Source organism: Protopterus annectens, chromosome 4.part0, assembly GCF_019279795.1.
Source record: "Protopterus annectens isolate FY-2018-M chromosome 4.part0, PAN1.0, whole genome shotgun sequence".
Lineage (NCBI taxonomy): Eukaryota > Metazoa > Chordata > Ceratodontiformes > Protopteridae > Protopterus > Protopterus annectens.
The window spans coordinates 427,289,209-427,309,636 of record NC_056733.1 but is presented as its reverse complement, the minus strand read 5'-3'; the positions used below and the strand labels follow the sequence as shown (position 1 = coordinate 427,309,636).

Genomic DNA, 20,428 nt, shown 5'->3' with positions numbered 1-20,428 from the left:
ATCCTAGTTGAATTGATGGAAATTATACTCAAAAACAACTACCGCATTTTTGAGGGTGAATTTTTCCATCAGATTGCTGGGGTAGCCATGGGTGCTAAATGTGCCTCAGTTTTTGCCAATTTGATTCTTTCACATTGGGAACGTGAATTTATTTTTCCCTCTCCATTTAAAGGAAACATTTTGTTATATAACCACTTTCTGGATGACATCCTGGTTTTATGGAGGGGAAAGGAAGAGGAGGCTAAGTCCTTTGTTGACTATTTAAACAAAACCACTACATTTTTTAAATTTACAAGTCACTGGCATTCACCAGAAGTGGATTATCTTGATATCCACTTAGAAAAGACCCCATGAGGGGTTGCAGAGTAATATCTTTAGAAAAGAGACCTACTCAAACTCTTTATTGCACTTTGACAGTTGCCACCCGATGCACCAAAAAACAAGTGTAATTAAGGGGCAAATGGTAAGATTATCTCGTCTGGTTAGTGACAATGAGTAATTCAAGAAACAACTCTACATTTTAGTGGGGTTTTTCCTTGATAGAAGTTACCCGTTGAAATTGACTCAAGATAAGGAATGAGGTTATAAGTAGAAGAGAAACATGTTTTCCCGCTATTTTGAGAGCAGGAGAAGTGAATATAAACAAGATGAGAGAAGGACAAAAAGGCAACACAGCAGGATTTATATTAAGGTATAACCGGGTAGCCCCTACTCTTGCTACAAGTATAATTAAATGCTGGAACACTTGCTTTGACACCAGCATGAAAGAAAAACTAGGCGAGAAACCCAGAATAATTTACGGTAAAGGTAAGAACATCAAAAACTTGTTGGAGGGGAACAATGCTAAAAGACATAATTCATTTATGTCTAAATGTGGTGCCTGCAAATATTGCAGGTACGTTAATAAGTGACCATATGTTTCTGTTTACAGTTATGACAGAATGCTTCCATGTCCAGGAAAATGCAACTGTAACACTACAATGTTAGTTTATGTCGCAGCGTGGACCAGTTGTTACAGTTTTTATGTTGGCAAGACTATATGGAGGTTGAGAGACCGTATAGCTGAACATTTAAGAGCAATTAAAAACAAAGACAAACACGATGCCTTATTTACACATAGTTTTGAGTGTGCAAACTTTAAGAAATTTACTTTCTTCATTATAGATAGAGTACTTTATAATGAAAAAGGTGGCAATGACAGATTAAAGGTTGAAGAAAAGGAACTTAAGTGGCAGCTAAGATGCCATGGTAAAACTAGGCTTGAATGAGTTAGTACATCGATTGTTCCTGTTTTGAAACAACGGGCTAATATTGTTAAATTTAATATGAGGAAAAAATGTTTAAAAAAGTAGCTCTGCATAATTAGTGTGTATTTTAACTAAGGTAGTTTATGATCTATTTTCTATTACCATTTTTACCATCATCTTATTTCTTTTATAACATTAGTTTTAATCAGTTATTTGTCAATTATTTGTGAATTTAATATGTATGTCAGGCTTTAGTCACACAAGGATGGCTTTAAATCAATTTATGCATTCATTGTTAGTTACCTACATTATGGATGGCTGTTGATTTTTATTGACTGTTTTACCATGTGATGGGTTTATTTAAATGATTCAGTTAAGTGTCTCCAAATGCCTCTGAGGAAGCCAGATTGTCACTGGCGAAAGCACGTAGTCATTTGGGTTTGTTTATTGTGGATTAATAAAGCGGAACTCTCTGGACGTTTTTGGTTGTTTTTTATTTTCATGGAAACCAAATACTTTCAATTGAAAGCCAGGTAATGTAAAAGTATTTTGATCCTCACTGCTAAACTAGTTTCACATTTTAGAAACAAAGCACCAAGAAGAGGCAAAAAATAAACTCCTCGGCCATGGTGAAGGCGAATAAAAATCACACAAAAAAATCTCGCAAGTAAACCAGAAACAAAGCACCAAGAAGAGGCAAAAAATAAACTTTTTTGCCTCTTCTTGGTGCTTTGTTTCTGGTTTACTTGCGAGATTTTTTTGTGTAGTTTCACATTTTATAAACTTCAGTTGGAACATGTTAATAATCTTTTTGCCTGAAGCTCAGAAAAATTATTTTTTCAATACTAGAGGAAAAAAGCATTAATAGCTAACAGGTAAATTGCTTACTGCATTATTTTTGCAGGAAGAAACATACATCTGTCCAACAGAAAATTATTTCATCATTGTTTTTGTTTGTCTTATGGTATACCCCACAAACTTGAAGATGTTGGAGACTGTCTTAATAAGCATGAATTAGAGTTTCATCATTAGATAGGGAGTTTCTTTTCTCCCAGTGGAGCTTTATAAATGTGATGAGAAAAAGCTGAAGCAGTTTTCCAACTGAAATAAGGCAATTCAAGTGCTGTATGAACTTAATATGAAGTGAGGTTATATTTTTATCCAATAAATATCTTTGAGTTTTATTTTTATTTTCATCACCCCTTAATATCTTCCAGTCAGCTGTTCCGTTCCAATGGCATTTCCTACATTTGTCTCCAGTACCATTAATTTCCCCTATTGTATCCATTACACGACTTTAACATTTTACATCCACTCCCCTTGTTTTGTTCCTCAGCTTTTCTCTACTTTTTCATCTAATGACCATATATCACACTGTGGGACACAGAAGCTGCCATCCCAAGCCTTATGATATTTTGTGTTATTCAAGAGTACCCCCAGTCACTATGCATGTGGGGCTCCAGAAAACAGATGTACTAGCACTTTCATACAGGTGTAGGTCATGTGTCTGCCAATGTTGGCTTGAGCCTTGTATTTTCACTCCATTCCATTAAAGCTGTATTTCTTAGGATGGATGGGGATACCTCAAGCTGGACAGACTGAATTAAGGTTGGGAAAAAAATCAATGTGGTGAATCTGTAGATATCAGGGTTAGAGACAATCAGAGAACCCACAAATGATTGGCTTACCTGTGTTACATCATATCACTGAACCATGAGTTACACTTTACTGATTTTTAAATCAGTAAATGTAATTTGAAACAGCAATAAAATACAAAAGCAGTTTTATTGCTGACAAGCCACCTGCACCTCCATGTGGGAGGCATAACAGCCACACCACTTTTATTTATAAATTCCAACATCAGTAACAACAGAGGAGAAAATGAAAAAAACTTCTGCAGTAAACCACCAGATCAAATAATTGAAACACATACTGCTTCTACTAGCAACATTCAAAAGAAAGTGATGGAATGCCATTCAGTGTGACTACACTCATCAGAGTATACAGTAACTCAAGTTCTCATAGGAGTCTGGGGTAGGGTGCCCATAAAAAGATACAACACTTCTCTAATTACTTCTTTTTATCAATGTCATTGTCTCTGTCATTTCTACTCTCTTCCAAGATATGCATGCTGTCTCTCTTAGTTTGTCTTCACAATGATTCTGGTCTACAGCCTACATTATTTCTGGTAGCACAGTAGACCAGAAGCAAGTGTTCTACTTCACACCTCGATGGAGTGGGGAGAAGGTAAGGCATAAATGTTGGACATGGTCGGTCTGTTTGTAGCATTTTTATGTTCTGCCACTGCCCACCTCAATTTCTATGGGTACCCTTGGTTCCTACAACCTGCCAAATACAATACATACTGATTAAGCAACTATTCTAACCTGTCCATTTATATTTGTACTTATGAACCGAAAACACCACAAAGAGCAAAACCAAAACTCTAAATCAAAGAAACAAGCAGCAGAAAGCTCTCCATTTGCTTCGTTTTATTCCAAGGATGATAAAAATACCATTTAAAACTGAGAACGTTTGTAAAAATAAATTTCATTAAAAACTCATTGAGCGCTTTCATCCATGTTAATGGGACTTTAAAATGCTTATGCAACACAAACTGCATGTACTTAAGTGGGATTTTAGGTGCTTGTCACTTTAAGTTAATGAGATGGGTGGGGTTATGCTTATATAAGAACAGGAACGATGTAAGCAGTTATTCTGTCACTTGTTTCTTTGGTTTGGATATTTGCACTTATCATTATAGCCTGCACCGTAACTGGAAAAGTTCCTCATGAATGTATTCGCTTAACACATTAACAACTGATTAAGTAAATAAAATAGTTAAAATTTCAGCAGTCCCCCTCTGAATACCTTTAACTCTAACTTGCAACTAATGGGTCTATATGACAGCAAACTGTACTCAAGATGGGGGTGTCATCAACTATCCATACAGAGTGAGAATAACTTCCTTCTTTCCACAGTTTACACCCATTCAACATCTCAGTATCCCCAAATTTATTTCCATTTTCTCATTTGACTGTTTGACTGTTTGCCATTCAATCATCTGAAATAAGTACTCTAAGTAATTTTTCACTCTTGTTGTTGTGATTAAATCATATTTGATGAAGGAGGGAATTTTTACAGATGTAAAGATCCCATGGTGGGGTTAGTGCATGATACATACAAGTGCCTAAAGGTCAAGTCACACCAGTGGCAGGTGATAGTGAAGGGTATTAATTCTCAAAATAGCAGAGCTGAGATGGGAATGAATTTGAAGGATTATAAAAGTAGTTGGTAGTAAGGGAAAAAGAAGGTGGAGCACTGACTCATCCAATAACATATTGCATTACAAAATGACTTGGCATTATCAGTTTGCTAATAATGTGTAATGTCATTTTCTATACTGCTTTCAGATTTATCATGCTGCTCAAAAGACACAATGAATTAGAAGTAATGTCATTGTGTTACAACTCGTACAAGGATATGTAGAATATACATGTATTTGTTACAAAGGTTATAATGCAGTATGCATCATAAAACAGAAAAATAAAATATAGCATATCTTTGCATTACATTTGATGGGATACATTACTTCATTCCTCTAGCTTGACAATCAGATTTCTTCCTCTCTTCACCAGCCCTTGTACCTCTCGTATAAAACTTTGTGCCATCTGCTGATTATATGTGCATTCTTCTTTTCATTCACTTCATAATATCACATAACACGGCTGCTAAACATTACTGACTCGCTAGTAAACCCAAGAAATCCAGTGTGTTCCCTTTTTGAAGCCACCATTAAAAACTCTTGTTATTTTTTTAGTTTGCAGCTAAGCTTAGGGTGCAAAATTACAACCTACTCAAATCCTATCAGGCTTTTGGATTTACCTTTCATGTAACATAATGTCACAGTGTCTACCAAAGTCTATACAAGCCACATTTACAGTCTTGTCTCAGTTTATTACCTGGATTACACAGACAGAATAACTCTGTTATTTGTGTCTAAGACCTTTCTGGTGTGCATCCATGTTGCCTGAGTATAGCAAGTTCATAGCTTCCTAGTACTCAACCAACCTAAAAGGTGGAACGATTTCCACCAGTTTTCCTGCTGCAGTAGTGAGGCTAAACAATCTGTAGTTTATTTTCTTCTGTTCTGCCCCTGCTTTTGTGAAATGTAATTACAAATGCTCTCATCCAGTCAAGACATCCTGAGCCCCATTTCCTATCATTAGTGGGTTGCTTTACTATTAACAGTCTTACTTCCTTTAGAGCTCTGAAATGAATCCAGTCTAACCCCTTTGTTTATCCTCCTTTTGTTTTAAAATATCTTCCAGCAATCATTTCTCCGTCACTAGGCTTAGACAATTTCTCTTCCAGCAAAGCAGATTTGGGCTTTTCCTCTTCCAATTTCTTGAAAGTGAGCAAAAGTAGCCATTCATTATTTCTCTTTCTGCTTTTTCTCTCCCATAGTATACTTAGTCCTTAGCCCATTCATTATGACCCAGTAACAATTCCTGTGTTTTTCCTTCATTCTTTAAGATATATATATATATATATATATATATATATATATATATATATATATACATATATATATATGTGTGTGTGTGTGTGTGTGTGTGTGTGTGTATGTAGACACATACACAGTGTTGAATTGTTATTAACAGTGTGCCTCATTATTTACTTATTATTGGTGTTTTCTGTTCTGGTTATCATTCTGTCTTCTTCTGCTTTAACTAGCATAGTTTTCTGTACCACTGGTTTTGAACGTTAAAATTTTCTGAATTTTGTCTTATTCATCTCCAGCATGTCCAACAGCTCTGGGTTTGACATAGCTTTGTATGTTAGGCAGAGATCACCTCTGAGGAGGCGATATGCAGTGGAGAAAAGCTGGAGTTTTATTGAGACAGTCTGCGTAGGGCATCTGTTTGAGGCTGGAAATCCTCTTTGTGAGGTATTTCTGCGGCCTTTCCAGTTGTTGTAGATGTCTTGTGAGGTACATACCAAAAGGGGCACTGTATTCTATAATGGGTCTAATGAGTGACAAGTAGAGGGGAACAATGACCTCTTTTTTTCCTGGATGATAAACCTTTTGTGATGTGGTATGCCACGTAGAAGGATTTCCTGACTACTGTGGTGATGTGATTATCAAAGGAGAGACTACTCTCCACCTGTGTCCCAAGGTCTCTTATCACACTTTTGGTGTTAAGTAGACTACCACCTATGTGGTAGTTCATGGGTACAGAGTTTTTACCAAAAGGGATGACAATGCACTTTTTGGTATTGAGCTTGAGGCTATGGTTTTGACCCCAGGCATCTGTCTCAGTGAGGCCCTTTTGTAAGATGTCCACATCATTAGGAGTTTTGATTATGGCTCCTAGTTTGCAGTCATCTGTGAACTTCATTAGCCAAAGACCTTCTGTGTTAGCCTGTACATCTGAGAAGTAGATACTAAACAGGAGCGGACCCAGGACTGAACCCTGTGGTACTCCACTTGTCACTGGTCTGAAGATGGATTTGGAGTCTGCTACTTTCACAGTGTGGGTTCTGTCAGTGAGCCATTTGGCAACCCATCTTGTGACATAGGGATTTATACCTGGTTTAGTGAGTTTATCTATAATTCCGGAGTGGGGATGGTGTTGAAAGCCTTGGTAAATCTAGATAGGCTGTGTGAACCACCTTACCCTCATCTACGGCTTTGGTGACTGCTTCAAAGATGTCTATCAGGTTTAGGAGACATGATCTGCCTTTTACAAACCCGAACTTGGTGGGGTCCAGAGTTTGGAGATTACCAATGTCATTGTTTATAAGTTCCATGATGATATGTTCCATAGCCTTGCAGACCAGGCTCATCAAGTTAATGGGGTGGTAGTTCCCGGGGTCTCTGGTGGCTCCCCCTTTGTGGAGTAGGATGTCCGTCTCTGTGTGCCATTCAGTGGGCACAAAGCCTGAGGTAAGGCTATGATTGAACATGGTACTTAGGTGGGGTGCCAGTTCATTCTGTAGTTCATGTAAAACGCAGCCTGGGATGTTGTCAGGTCCCATGGATGCTGTGTTCTTAGCTTTGGAGAGTGTGGTTTTTACCTGTGCAGCCGTGATTACAGGAACTTTGCATTCTTCCGGTATAGAGATGGGTGAGAGGGGGGTAAAGTTAGCACTGAACCTATCTGCCAGGATGTTGGCAATATCAGTTGGTTCTGCATATTTGGTGCTATTGTGCTGTAACTCAGATCAGATCTGAGTGTTGCCATTGACATTCTTGACATAGCTATAGAATGCTTTGTAGTTGTCTTTAGAATCAGTGGCGATTTTGTTTTCATAACTAGCTTTGGAGGATTTTATGAGGGATCTCAGCTTCTTGCTGAGGCTGACTAGAGAGTTCCTCCAATCATGGGATTTTATTATTTTTTGCAACAGTTACTTTTTTCTGTTGTAGAGTTTATTTATGGCAGGGGACCACCAGATTGGCTTCCTTTTTTGGAGGATAGAATCTTGGTTCTGCTAGGGATTGCAAGATCCATGCACTTGTCTAAGTGCTTATAAAGTGCATTTGTGTAGGATTCAGCAGTCATACCTCTATTGTCTGTCTGCATGGGTGTCATGAAGTTTGCACTTCTGTCTTAAGAAGCGTGAAGTTGTTTTTGGAGAAATGTTTTATGGTGGTTTCCCTAATGGGGGGTGGGGGCGGGATGTGGATGTCTAGGATGATTATCTTGTGGTCGGATCTGACTAATGAAGAATTGACCTCTGGTGTGGAACACCGGTATCCCATGTTAGTAATGACCAGGTCTAGGATATTGCTACCCCTGGTGGGGGTGTGGATAGGTTGATCCAAGGCATTGGAATTTATGAATTCCAGAAAAAGTTGAGCAAAAGAGTTGGTACATAAGTAGTTTTCTCAGTTAATGGTGGGGTAGTTGAAATTGCTCATTATTAGGGTGTTAGGTTGTACCCTAATATTTTCCAGTGTATCAAGAAATGAGGAGTGGGAATCCTGGAGCATGGTGGGGGATTTGTAGCAAGCTACAATTGGGATTGCGGTCTTGCCCAGAGTTAGTTGCACTTGGATAATCTCGGATGCATTATGCTAAGCAACTAACCTGGAGGTGTGGATATCCTTAATGAATATGGACACGCCTCCACCTTTAGTGTTTCGGTCAAGGTTAGGTGTCCAATAGGTGTGGTATGAATTATAGCCTGGTAATGCAGGGGTGCTCTCGGAAGCCTTGAACCAGGTCTCTGTCACTGCACAGATGTCGATGATCTCTATTTTAAGGAGTGCCTCGAGTGAGTGCATTTTGAGGTTTAGACTTCTAGCATTGAGTAGCATTATCCTCAGATTTTGCTTGCTTGTACCTGTTATGATGATGAATTTGTCATTTGAACCTTGCCTAAAAAAGGCACTTTAGGGGTGGCAAGAGTCTTAGCCAGTATCCAAAATCCTAAGGGCGGCAGGTGCAGGCCATCTCTGGCAAAGCCTCGTGGTCTGTCGATCATGTCATCCAAGGCAGACAGATACTGGATCCCCTTAGAATGACACCAGTAGCTTAGCCAATTGTTTAAGTCAATCATTTTTGTCCGTGTACTGTGGTATAATTCTGGGTGATGGCAGGATGCTACTCAGGGCTAGTGTCATACCTGCCAGGGCTACAAGATCAGACAGCTCCTCCATGTCTCTTTTCATGTAGTCCAGGGAGGTATGTCTCAGGTCATTCACACCAACATGGACAATGATGGAGTCATATTTGTACTTGTTGTGGAGTGACCTCAGTGCGTGCATTGTGTAGTGGATCCTGGCACCTGACAGGCAGCTGACAGTAACTTTCTCCCTGTTTAGCCTGGTGAGTGGAACATCAGTGTGCCTGACTATAGAGTCACCTATGACTAGAGTGTTGGGTACGTTGTTATGCCTTATGGGCTGTGATTGAGTGGCACACTGAGTTTGTGGGCTATGTGTCATTTGAGTTGTGTTGTGGGGTGGAGGTTGCCACATTCCAGAACATTTTCTTAAAAATCAAGTTAAGGACAAAAATAAATAAATGTACATATTTTGTGGACAGTGTTCAAACCCAGCCTCCACACAGATTTTGTTCCAAATGAATTGAGAACAACTGCAGTTACTCTGCTTCATAGTGGAAGACCTTCCACAAACTCAGGCAATTATAGACTGATAAGTCTGACCATTCTCCTACGTAAAGCCATGGAAAGATTTATCATGGAACTAATCAATAAGGACATAATGAACCTCCAAACAATGGACCCTTTTTAGCTTGGATTCATCAAGGGCAGGTCATGCTTACTTAGTCTGTTGGACTTTTTTGAAAAGGTCACCAAAGCACTGAATGAATGTAGATCAGTACACATTGTATGCCTCAACCTGGCCATAGCTTTTGGCACAATCCCTAACTCAGTCATGGTAAAAAAGCTAAATAAACTGGGAATAAACCCCTAAATCACTGGCTGGATTGCCAACTGGCTCAAAGAAAGATGCAGGAGATCAAAATAGGGGAATTCACCTCCACAAAGAAACCTGTCACCACCGGAGTCCCAAGTGCTTGGACTTCTCTTGTTTGACATCTACTTCTCTGAAGAAAAAGCCAATACCAAAGGGTTCTGGTTGACTAAGTTTACAGATGACTGTAAGCTAGGAGCAGTCATTGAATCTTCAAATGACTTAGCCATCCTGCAGGAATGTTTCTCCTAAATAAATAACTGGTGCCAAAATCATGGACTGAAACTAAATGCTAAAAAATGCATTATTCTATCCTTTGGGAAGTTATATACCTTGGAGAATTACCACATTGACAATAAAACTGCTAGACTTAACCCAGTTTTTCAGGATTTGGAAACTTATGTGGACAGTGACCTAATTTTCAACCAATGTGTCAATTCTTGTAAAAAAAGTCCTTCTATATTGTGCAGCTTATAAACAGATCTAGGGATGTCATTGTCCCAGAAACCAAAAAAATATCAGCAGTTGGCAAAGAAGCAGTAAGCCTAACCATACATTCGTGCAAGCCATTTATTCAACTCAAAACATGAATAATAAAACACAATAAAAATCCACAAATAAACATAGATGCTAAGTGCTTCCGCCCTGGTTACCCCGAAGACTTCATCAAATACTAAAACATTCAAATACTAGTGTTTAAATAAATCCTAGAAAAATCACATGGGAAACATTTAATTTTCTTAAAGGAGCCCTGATCTAAAAATGAACAACCCCTTACACTTATAAAGTATAATTCCACAGGTAATTCAATTCTGCAAAAGTAAAAAATAAATTTGATATTATCACCATTATAAAGAACAAGCACATTACAATATATATATATATATATATATATATATATATATATATATATATATATATATATATATATATATATATACACACACACACACACACACACACACACACACACACACACACACACACACACACAAAACACATACCCACAGAGGCACACACACACACACACACACACACACATACATACACTTAAGAATACATGTAACAGTGTAAGTTAATGCCTAAATAAAAAAAATCATACCAGCATCATCTAACCAGCCTAATTAGTTAAAAAAGCATTGTGGTAAGCAGCAAGATAAAACAGAAAAAAATCACTAACCACATTAAAACGAAGACGATAAAGTCAGAAGAAAGATGCTTTTTAAATATCAGAATTGTCATAAAAATTATTATAAGAAAATAAATTTAATTTCAGAAGAATCGTCAGAAGATAAATATATATAGATCATCTTTGCAATGCCTTCTTTTTTAATAAACAAACTATATTACAATTGTCATTGTCCCCTTTACTCATTACTCATTAGGCCAGTCATTGAGTATAATACCTCTTTTGGCATGCATCTGTCTAGACGCATGCAACAACTGGAATATAATCCCCAGCTATGTAAAACAAAGCTCATTCTTGTCTTTATTCAAGTGCAACTTAGACCTATGGATAGGTAATAAAAAATTTACCCCAGGAGTGCCCCCTGTACTACTAATGTACAGAGGCAACTCCTAAATGCTTTATCCCATACATGGGTCTCCTCAGATTATCTATGGTATGATCCCAGTTATTCTCACTAGGGTTAATATATAATTATTAACCATGGAATGGGTAAGACCAGTCTAACACCAAACAAGACAGCTTAGTTTAGGCACCAAAAGGGGAACTGGTTAGGCTTAAAATGACTCACAAGAGCAGATAGTCTAGTACTTACCTATGAACCTATGAATCTATAAAAGCTATTAAAATGGTAGACAAAGCAATCTTATCAGTAAAAGTATTGTCTTCAGTGATAACAGTTTGTGCATTCACTACCTTTTCTACAATATGTTGTAATGTACACAAATCCAAAATTATATTTTTTCTAAAGTTTCACTAACAAATTGTCATATCTTGGAAACCATAGAATCTAGATGAGTATTGTCAGGTTACTTCTTGTCAGCTAGTCATGACATGACAGTAAGAAATTCCTTTCTGAGTGCTTGTTTATTGAGCTATTTACAGATGCATGCAAAATTTGCTTAATTTGTTAATTTTGCAATAATCCAAGACTTTGTGTGGATATATCAGGATTTAACCATGGTTGGTGTGGTTTGATCATGAGGTGAAGCCCAAGTGATTTAATAAAGCTACTATGGATAAATCTTAATATACCCACTCACAGGAGTGCAATATTGCTATCATACAATTACATTATTTAAGAAAGGAAGACATTTTTGCCTTTCTTAGTGTCTTTGTATAATGGTGCTTTATTCTTCAGCTGCATTTTCTTCTGTATGCTGATGTGCTACAATACATGTATGGGTGCAAGAGAATTTTTGTAACTTTTTTTTACTGTTCAAGCAGATCAGAATTTTTACAAGGGACAGTGCAAAAATATGAGGGGAATCAAGTATGTTTTTGTTCCTTTAGTTTTGCAAAACATACCTGGTTTTGCCTCTTATTTTGCTCTGTCCGCAGTAAAAGAGATTTACATCATTGTTATCCAGCAAATGTCAATAAAATGTGAGGCTGCTCAATGTTACTTCAGTGGTGGACCTTTTTTTTTTCTATTGGTATATGCTCGTTTTACAACAGGCACACTGGTCGAACTGTACAATCAGAGTGCTTATTCTTGAATAGTAATGAGCCTTTATTGTACAATTAAGCAATAAACCAGGGCTGTGCATGAGTGTATCAAGATTTACCTATGCCTGGTGTGGTTTGATCATGAGGGTGAAACCAGAGTGATTAAACAAAGCCAACCGTGCGTAAATCCTTATGTACCCATGCACAGTTGTGGATTATTGTTATTAAACAATGACATTATTTAAGAAAGAAATTGCTTACTTTTCTTAAATAATGTCTTTATATAATGGTGCTGTAGTGTTCCTCCATGTTCTTCTGTGTTTGCTGATATAGTGTGCATGTGTATGGGACTTACATTCCCACGCTTGCACCATACATCAGTGCAGTGGAGGAGAAGTAACACAGAAAAAAATAATGTTTTTTTTTTTTCTTTTTTGTATGTGTGTGTGTTTGTTGTCATAGTCTTAATGCAAAAAACCTAAACAATGCTCAACATAATAGGGGGCAAAGGTCCAAAAATAGGACAGATTTTAAAAAGTGCTCTTATAAACTTAGAAAGTTACTGGAATAACAAGTATTCTGTTAGTATGAATTTTTGGAAGGACATGAAGCCTGAACTTGAAATGGTTGCCATTATTTAACAACTTCAATCCCCAACAGCTTGCCAGAAAACTACAGTTTTTTATGAGGAACAGACCAAAACTATAAGGGAAAAATCTGTACTCTTGAGAGGTATTACAGCTGAGATTTTGCAAGGGACAGTGCAAAAATAAAAGGAAATTCAGGTACAGTTCTGATTCATTAATTTTGCAAAACGTACCGGATTTTTCTTCTGTTTTGCTCTGTTCCTCAATATAAACCAATAGAAAGTCTAGCCACTCAGTGGTACTTCAGTGGCCGGACTTTTTTCTGTTGGTATATGCTCGAGTTACAATGGGCATACTGGTTGGGCTGTCCAGTCAGAGTGCTCATTTTTGAATAGGAAAGAGCAGTCATTGTATAATTAGCAATATGAATAACTCTGAATTTCTCTCAAGATATGCAACTTAAAGCACAAATATCACTGGCAGTATTCTTTACCATCATCTCAGATTTCAAGTAAAGTCATAGAAAATTTTTTTTAATTTACTTTTTTTTCTAGAAATATGAAGTACATATGGAAATATTGCATATCTTCATAATTACTAGCAAACAAATATCAATATTTCCAATACAGTTTATGACAAATGGACATTGACAGTACATTTTTCTGTCTTCCACAATGACATTTCACATCATGCCTTTTATAATGTAGCTCTCTGTTTAGAAAATATGAATGTAAATATGCAGAATAACAAGTGCCAAACAGTGATTAATATTTCCTCTGCACAGACTTAATTTCATTTTTATACATACACGTTGCCATTTCCTGTACAGCCTTTTGTTAATTACAATGTTACTTAGCTAAGAAGTTAACCCCAGAAAACATCTGGATGCCATAAGGAGCCATGGGTGTTAGCTAGAATTATACAAAAACAGAGTTAAATGCTTTGTTAAACTGAGAAGTTCTACTACAGCAGAGGTTTGGTACTGGAAGTATAAGAATGAGAGGAAACTAAGGGGAACATATTCAGCAGAAATCCACTAAAGCATTTTTTCATGAAGATGTTGTTGAATTGGTGGAGTGAACTTCTATAAGTGGTTAAGAATTTAACTTCCAGATGGTTATAATAAGATATAATAGTTTATTAAACAGGCTGAAGAAGCAAAAATAAAGTGAAATTGAGTGTCTATTTAGGAAGAAGAGGAAGATCTTTAGTAAGGATTATGTTCTGCATATCTGTATTGAATGGATAACCTTTTAATTTCCTTTGACATGCTATGTGTGTTGCACCATTACTGCAGTATTTTAGTCCATTATCAGCTCAGACTATAAGTCATAGTTAAATTCAGCATAACAAAATGTTATCTGTTTCATAAGAGCACAGAGAAATGCAAACAAATTAATAATAGTAAACAGTTACCTCTTTGTACCAGTGCTTCACCAGTCGGAGCAGGTTCTTCACTTTAGCTGGTAGAGTTTTGATAAAATCTCTCTGCAATTCTGTAAAGCAGGTGGAAAACTCTCCTGGTCCTGCATTGAGGTTTATCAGGTCAATATACACCTGTGGGTTGGGTTTTCTTCCATTAAGCTGCCCTGAAAGAGTGTTATGGATTATGTTAATAAAAATCTGAATGTCCATATGTTACAAAAAAAAAAACTTCTGGTGTACAGAAAACATCCCAAACTACCTGTTTTATATGCTCTACTGAAGTTCTACAAAAGCTAAGAAACCCCCTCCCATGAGACCAATTGTATCTGGGAGGAAATGGGCCACCTAGTCCATTTTAATTTATTTACAGAATCTATTGTCTAAGCAACTTTCATATGTAAAAAGCTATATACAGGATACTGCTGATTTTTTGAGAAGTTTCTCTGGTTGGTTTAACACATATAAATCTCTTGGTACTACAAATATGTTTCTAATGGTGACTTGACATTCAGTCACTTTTTACTGTTATACCTAATAGTTATGGCATTGAATATTAGTTGCATTAAAAGATATGTGGATGATTTGTTTTTTGTTTGGCATGGTAGTAGGGATGAACTAGATGTGTTTTTAAACTATTTAAACAACAGCACTGAATTTTTACATTTTTCTATGACATGTTCAGATACTAGCATTAACTTTTTGGATGTGAGAATTTTGTTTGATGGTACTGAAATTCAAACCACTGTTCATAAAAAACCTACACATAGGAATACATTTCTCCATCGAAACAGTATGCATGCACCACATGTGTTTAAAAGTGTCACAAAATCTCAGTTTGTTAGAATTAGTAGACAATACTTCTATAGAAGAATGTAAGAAACAAATGCAGGAAGAAAGATGAATTTATGGAGAGGGGCTATAATAGGGAGTCCCTAGATATGGAAAATGAATATGTCTTGAGCTATAGGGATGATAGTACTAAACCTTAATTCTCTATAAACACAATGGAAGTACCCTTTATAACTAAGGAGGCCAACTTAGATGTAGGTAAGCTACGTTTTGTTACAACTTTTAACAGCGCTACTTCTGAGGTAATAAGAATTATTAATAATAACTGGTGTTTATTAACTTCTCTACCTGAATTATGTCCCATAGTTGGCATGAAACCCAATTTCTCATACAGAAACTGTCAGAGTTTAAAGCAGAAGTTATGTTATAAAGACATGTGTCAAGAATGTCGGGGGACTAACAGCAGCTAAATCAGGTACCTTTCCTTGCTATAATTGTAGCTGTTGTGAAGTCATTAATAAAAATATTACTTTTCATAGGTTCATAGGTTCATAGGTAGATACTAGGCTATCTGCCCTAGGGCATTTATAATCCTAGCCCGAGTGTATTTGGCTTTCGCCTCCCTATTAGATTAGCCTACTGTGCCTCTGTATAATAGGTCACAGAAGGTAGCCCTTTAAGATTAATTTACCGTGCCTCTGTCGAGCAGGGACACAGAAGAGATCCCAGGGGTGAATTTGTGATTTCCCATCCACGCATCCAGATTTTGCTTGAAGAGGGTCAGCGAGGTGCTATGTCTAACATGAATTGGTATTTTATTCCAGAGTGAGGGGAACCTCTGGGAAATGAATCTGCCCCTCCAGCATGTCCTATTTATTTTTGTGCTGAGGTTTCAGCCCCTGGAGCGTGTAGCTCTAAGGGATTTGGATTTTTTGAGGTGGAGCATGTCCATTAATTCTGGGTTAGACATGGCTTTGTACGTCAGGCATAGATCGCCTCTGAGTAGGCGGTAAGCAACTGAGTAGAGCTGGAGTTTCGTTAGTCTAGCTGCATAGGACATCTGTTTGTAGCCCATGATCCTCTTGGTGAGGTACTTTTGGGGTCTCTCCAGTTGCTGCAGGTGTCGGGTAAGGTACATCCCAAAAGGGGCTTTGTATTCAATTATGGGCCTGATGAGTGATGAGTAGAGGTGCACAATGACCTCTCTTGATCTAGATGTAAACCCTTTTGTGATAAGGTGGGCTATATAGAAGGTCTTTCTAACCACTTTGGCAACGTGATTATCAAAGGAGAGATTACTATCTATGTTGGTCCCCAAATCTCTAATTACTTCTTCCGTACCTAATGGATTACCACCTATGTGGTAATTTGTGGGCACTTTGTTTTTCCCATAGGGGATGACTATGCACTTTTTAGCATTTAGCTTGAGGCCGTGGTTCTGGCACCAAGCATCCGTCTCCGTGAGACCCTTTTGGAGGATGCTTGTGTCAGCTGGGGAGTCGATTATGGCTCCCAGTTTGCAGTCATCTGCGAACTTTGTCAGCCATAGTCCCCCCGTGTTAGCCTGAACCTCAGAGGAGTATATAGCAAATAAGAGAGGTCCCAGAACTGAGCCTTGTGGGACGCCACTTGTAACTGGTTTGGATTCGGACGTGGCACCTGCGATTCTGACCATGTGGGTTCTATCCCTGAGCCAGTTTGCAACCCATCTTGTGATATAGGGGTTGATATCTAAGCCGGTAAGCTTATTTATGATGCCCGAGTGGGGTATTGTGTCGAAGACTTTTGCGAGGTCCAGGTAGGCTGTGTGGACTACCTTGCCCTCATCTATGGCTTTGGTAACTGTTTCAAAGAAATCAACTAGGTTTAAGAGGCAAGATCCGCCCTTAACAAAGCTGAATTGGGTAGGGTACAGTGTCTGGAGGCTCCCAATGTCTTTGTTTATGAGTTCCATGATGATATGCTCCATAGCTTTACAGACCAGACTAGTCAGGCTTATGGAGCGATAGTTCCTGGGGTCCGTTGTCGCACCACCTTTATGGAGTGGGACCACTGTAGCTGTACGCCATTCTTGGGTACATATCCTGTAGTAAGGCTTAGTTTGAACAGTGACTTAATGTGAGGGTTCAGTTCTTCTTGGAGCTCGTGTAAGACACAGCCTGGGATACCGTCCGGTCCCATAGATGCTGTGTGTTTTGCTTTGGAGAGGGCAGCTTTCACCTGTGCATCTGTGATGTCAGGGAGGTTACATTCAGGTGGGATAGGCATTTGCTCCTTTGAGGGGGAAGGGGGGGAGAAGTTACACTGAATCTGTCTGCCAGGATGTTGGCTATGTCTGTAGTTTCGGTATATTTTGTACCATTATGCAACAATTCAGAGCATATCTGGGAGTTTCCACCCATATTCCTGACATAACTAAAGAAGGCCTTGTGATTATCTTTAGTGTCTAGGGCAATTTTTCTTTAGAACCTGGCCTTTGATGATTTTATGAGGGATCGTAGTTTCTTACTAATACTGATCAGAGATGCCTTCCCTTTTTGGGATTTTGCTCTGTCATGTAGTAGCTTCCTCCTTCTGTTGTACAGCTTATTTATGGCCGAGGTCCACCAGACAGGTCTCCTGTTTTTGGAGGAGTGAGTCTTGGTTTTATTTGGGATAGCACGATCCATGCATTCCTGCAGGTGCTCATAGAATGCAATTGTAAAGGATTCTGTGGATTGGGCTGTATTATCCTCTGGCCCAGGGGCTTTGAAGGATTCCACCTCAGTCTTGAGAAGTGTGAAGTTAGCTTTTGAGAAATTCTTTACAGTGATTTCCTTGGCTGGTAGTGGGGACGGGATATGGATGTCCAGGGAAATTAGTTTATGGTCTGATCTTACCAATGAGGGGTTTACCTCTGGTGTGGTACATAGAGTCCCCATGTTGGTGATGACCAGGTCCAATATGTTGTTCCCTCTTGTGGGAGTGGTGACCAGTTGTTCCATTGCGTTAGAGTTTATAAATTCAAGGAACCATTGGGCGAGGGTGTTTGGGCTTGAGTAGTTTTGCCAGTCAATGTTTGGGTAGTTGAAGTCACCCAATAACATAGTGTTTGGAGAGACCTTCATATTCTCCAGTGTTCTCAGGAATGCCAAGTGGGGTTCCTGTGAAAGGGAGGGTGATCTGTAGCAGGCTACAAACTGAAAGGCAGTTTTGCCCGTTGTTAGTTGCACATGGATGGTTTCTGATGCTTCGTGCAGTGCCACTAACCTGGAGGTGTAGGTATCTTTGATGAATATAGATACTCCCCCTCCTTTTGTGCTTCGGTCTGAGTTTTGGAGCCGAAAAGCATGGTATGAGTTATAACCTGGTAGTGTTGGGGTGCTCTCAGGAACCTTGAACCAGGTTTCTGTTACTGCACAGACATCAATTTTCTCCATACTGAGGAGAGCCAATAACTAGGAAGAATTATATATTTTCTGGCTTAGCAACATGTGTTACAATGAATATAATATACCTGGCTACCTGTAATACATGTCAGGCATTTTATGTTGGGAAATCTACCAGAAAAATGAAGGAAAGAATAACTGAACATTCAGAAATAAGAAGAAATATTGACACTAATTCCTTGGCTAAGCATATCATTACATATGGAAATGCACATAAATTCTCTTTTAGGGGATAGATAGAGTATGTAAAGATGTACGAGGGGTAGATCTTAACAATAAGCTTGAGATGAAGGAATATCAATGGATAATACGCCTTCGCGCTTATGTATTACAAGTTTTAAACCAGACTGGTTCTTTAAAACCTGTACTAAGGTATAAACAAATATGTTTGAAATAGAGTTCTGAGCTTCTGCAACTATTGTTTTTTAACTAGGATTGATTGTTTAATTGAATAATTAATGGCTGTGTGATTTTTGATAATATATAAAAATGATTAGTATGTGTTAGTATTTTATACACTGATGAAGGGTTTTTTTGACCTGAAAGCTTTATTTTATTAAACACTTGTTCAGTATCAGCGTTGCTTGGTTTGTTTCATACTGCATACAGGAAACTCAGCCAGAACATGTGTAATTTGGTAAAGAAATTAGCATTCACTAAAGACAGATAAGTTTATATGATGCAGCTGTTTCCCTTGAAATTATCCACACATACACCAACACCAACAAAAATAATAACAACAAACTGTAGTTCCTCGCTCAGTAGTAGTCAGGACACCTGGGTCATTTCAGATTTCAGAAAACACGGTTCGCCTTTATAATCTCGAAATACTCAAATCTCAAATTTCAGTATCTCTAAATCATAAAGGTGAACATTCAAAATCCCGAAACCCCAAAACCACAAAAATACAAAATCGTGAACATAAACACACCACACACTACACAACACATACACTATCCTACCCACTTCAAATCAAACAACAAAACATTCACAAACACAGCAACACAAACCAACACACCTACACTACATATAAGCTGGGTGGAAGCCCCCCCTGCACACCCATGTGGGGGGCAAGCCCCGTACAACCACCTACTTATATATACTAACTCCGAGATCGCACAAACAGGAAAAGACAGCAAACTCACACACAGACATTTTACAGTACCTCACACGCACACACACACACACACACACACACACACATACACACACACACACACACACACACACACACATACACATCACACATATACAAACACCAACACATCCAACACTTACACACTCATACATTCACCTGCCTACCCTAACCTACACGTACAACTTACAAACACACTTACATACATTCAAACTCCCACCCAAAACCCTTACAAAACACTCACTTACTTTAAATCGCACCTAAATACACACGACACCATACACCATCCACACAAAACAGCGCATCTAAAGAAGTGTAAAGCCATAACCGCGATTTCGAGATATTCAAATTCACAATTATGCACTTTCGCTATTCTAAACATTTGCCTTTATGGTCTCGGGATACTGAAATTTGAGATTTCAGTATTTTGAGATTATAAAGGGGAACTATATATATATATATATATATATATATATATATATATATATATATATATATATATAGATAGATATATATATATATATATATATATATATATATATATATGGTTTCACTTCATATTACCGAAATGCAGAAATATCAAATTTCAGCACTTCGACAGTATAAAGCGGAAAACATCACAACCCCAACACTGCACAATCATGAAACCAAAACATCGAATCAAACATACACAATACAGCACACAACACACAAACCATAACACCCACACCACAAAACAATAAAATACAACAAA

General features: G+C 38.0%; 1 protein-coding gene across 1 annotated transcript in view; it reads right to left on the bottom strand.

Annotated features, from left to right (window-relative positions):
• LOC122800256 (2'-5'-oligoadenylate synthase 3-like) overlaps nucleotides 1–20,428 on the bottom strand; it is a 340,294-nt gene that overhangs the window by 14,497 nt on the left and 305,369 nt on the right. The window contains exon 12 of the mRNA XM_044069747.1: nucleotides 14,335–14,507. Within this exon, the coding sequence (XP_043925682.1) occupies nucleotides 14,335–14,507 (173 nt within the window). The remainder of the gene's footprint in view (nucleotides 1–14,334; nucleotides 14,508–20,428) is intronic.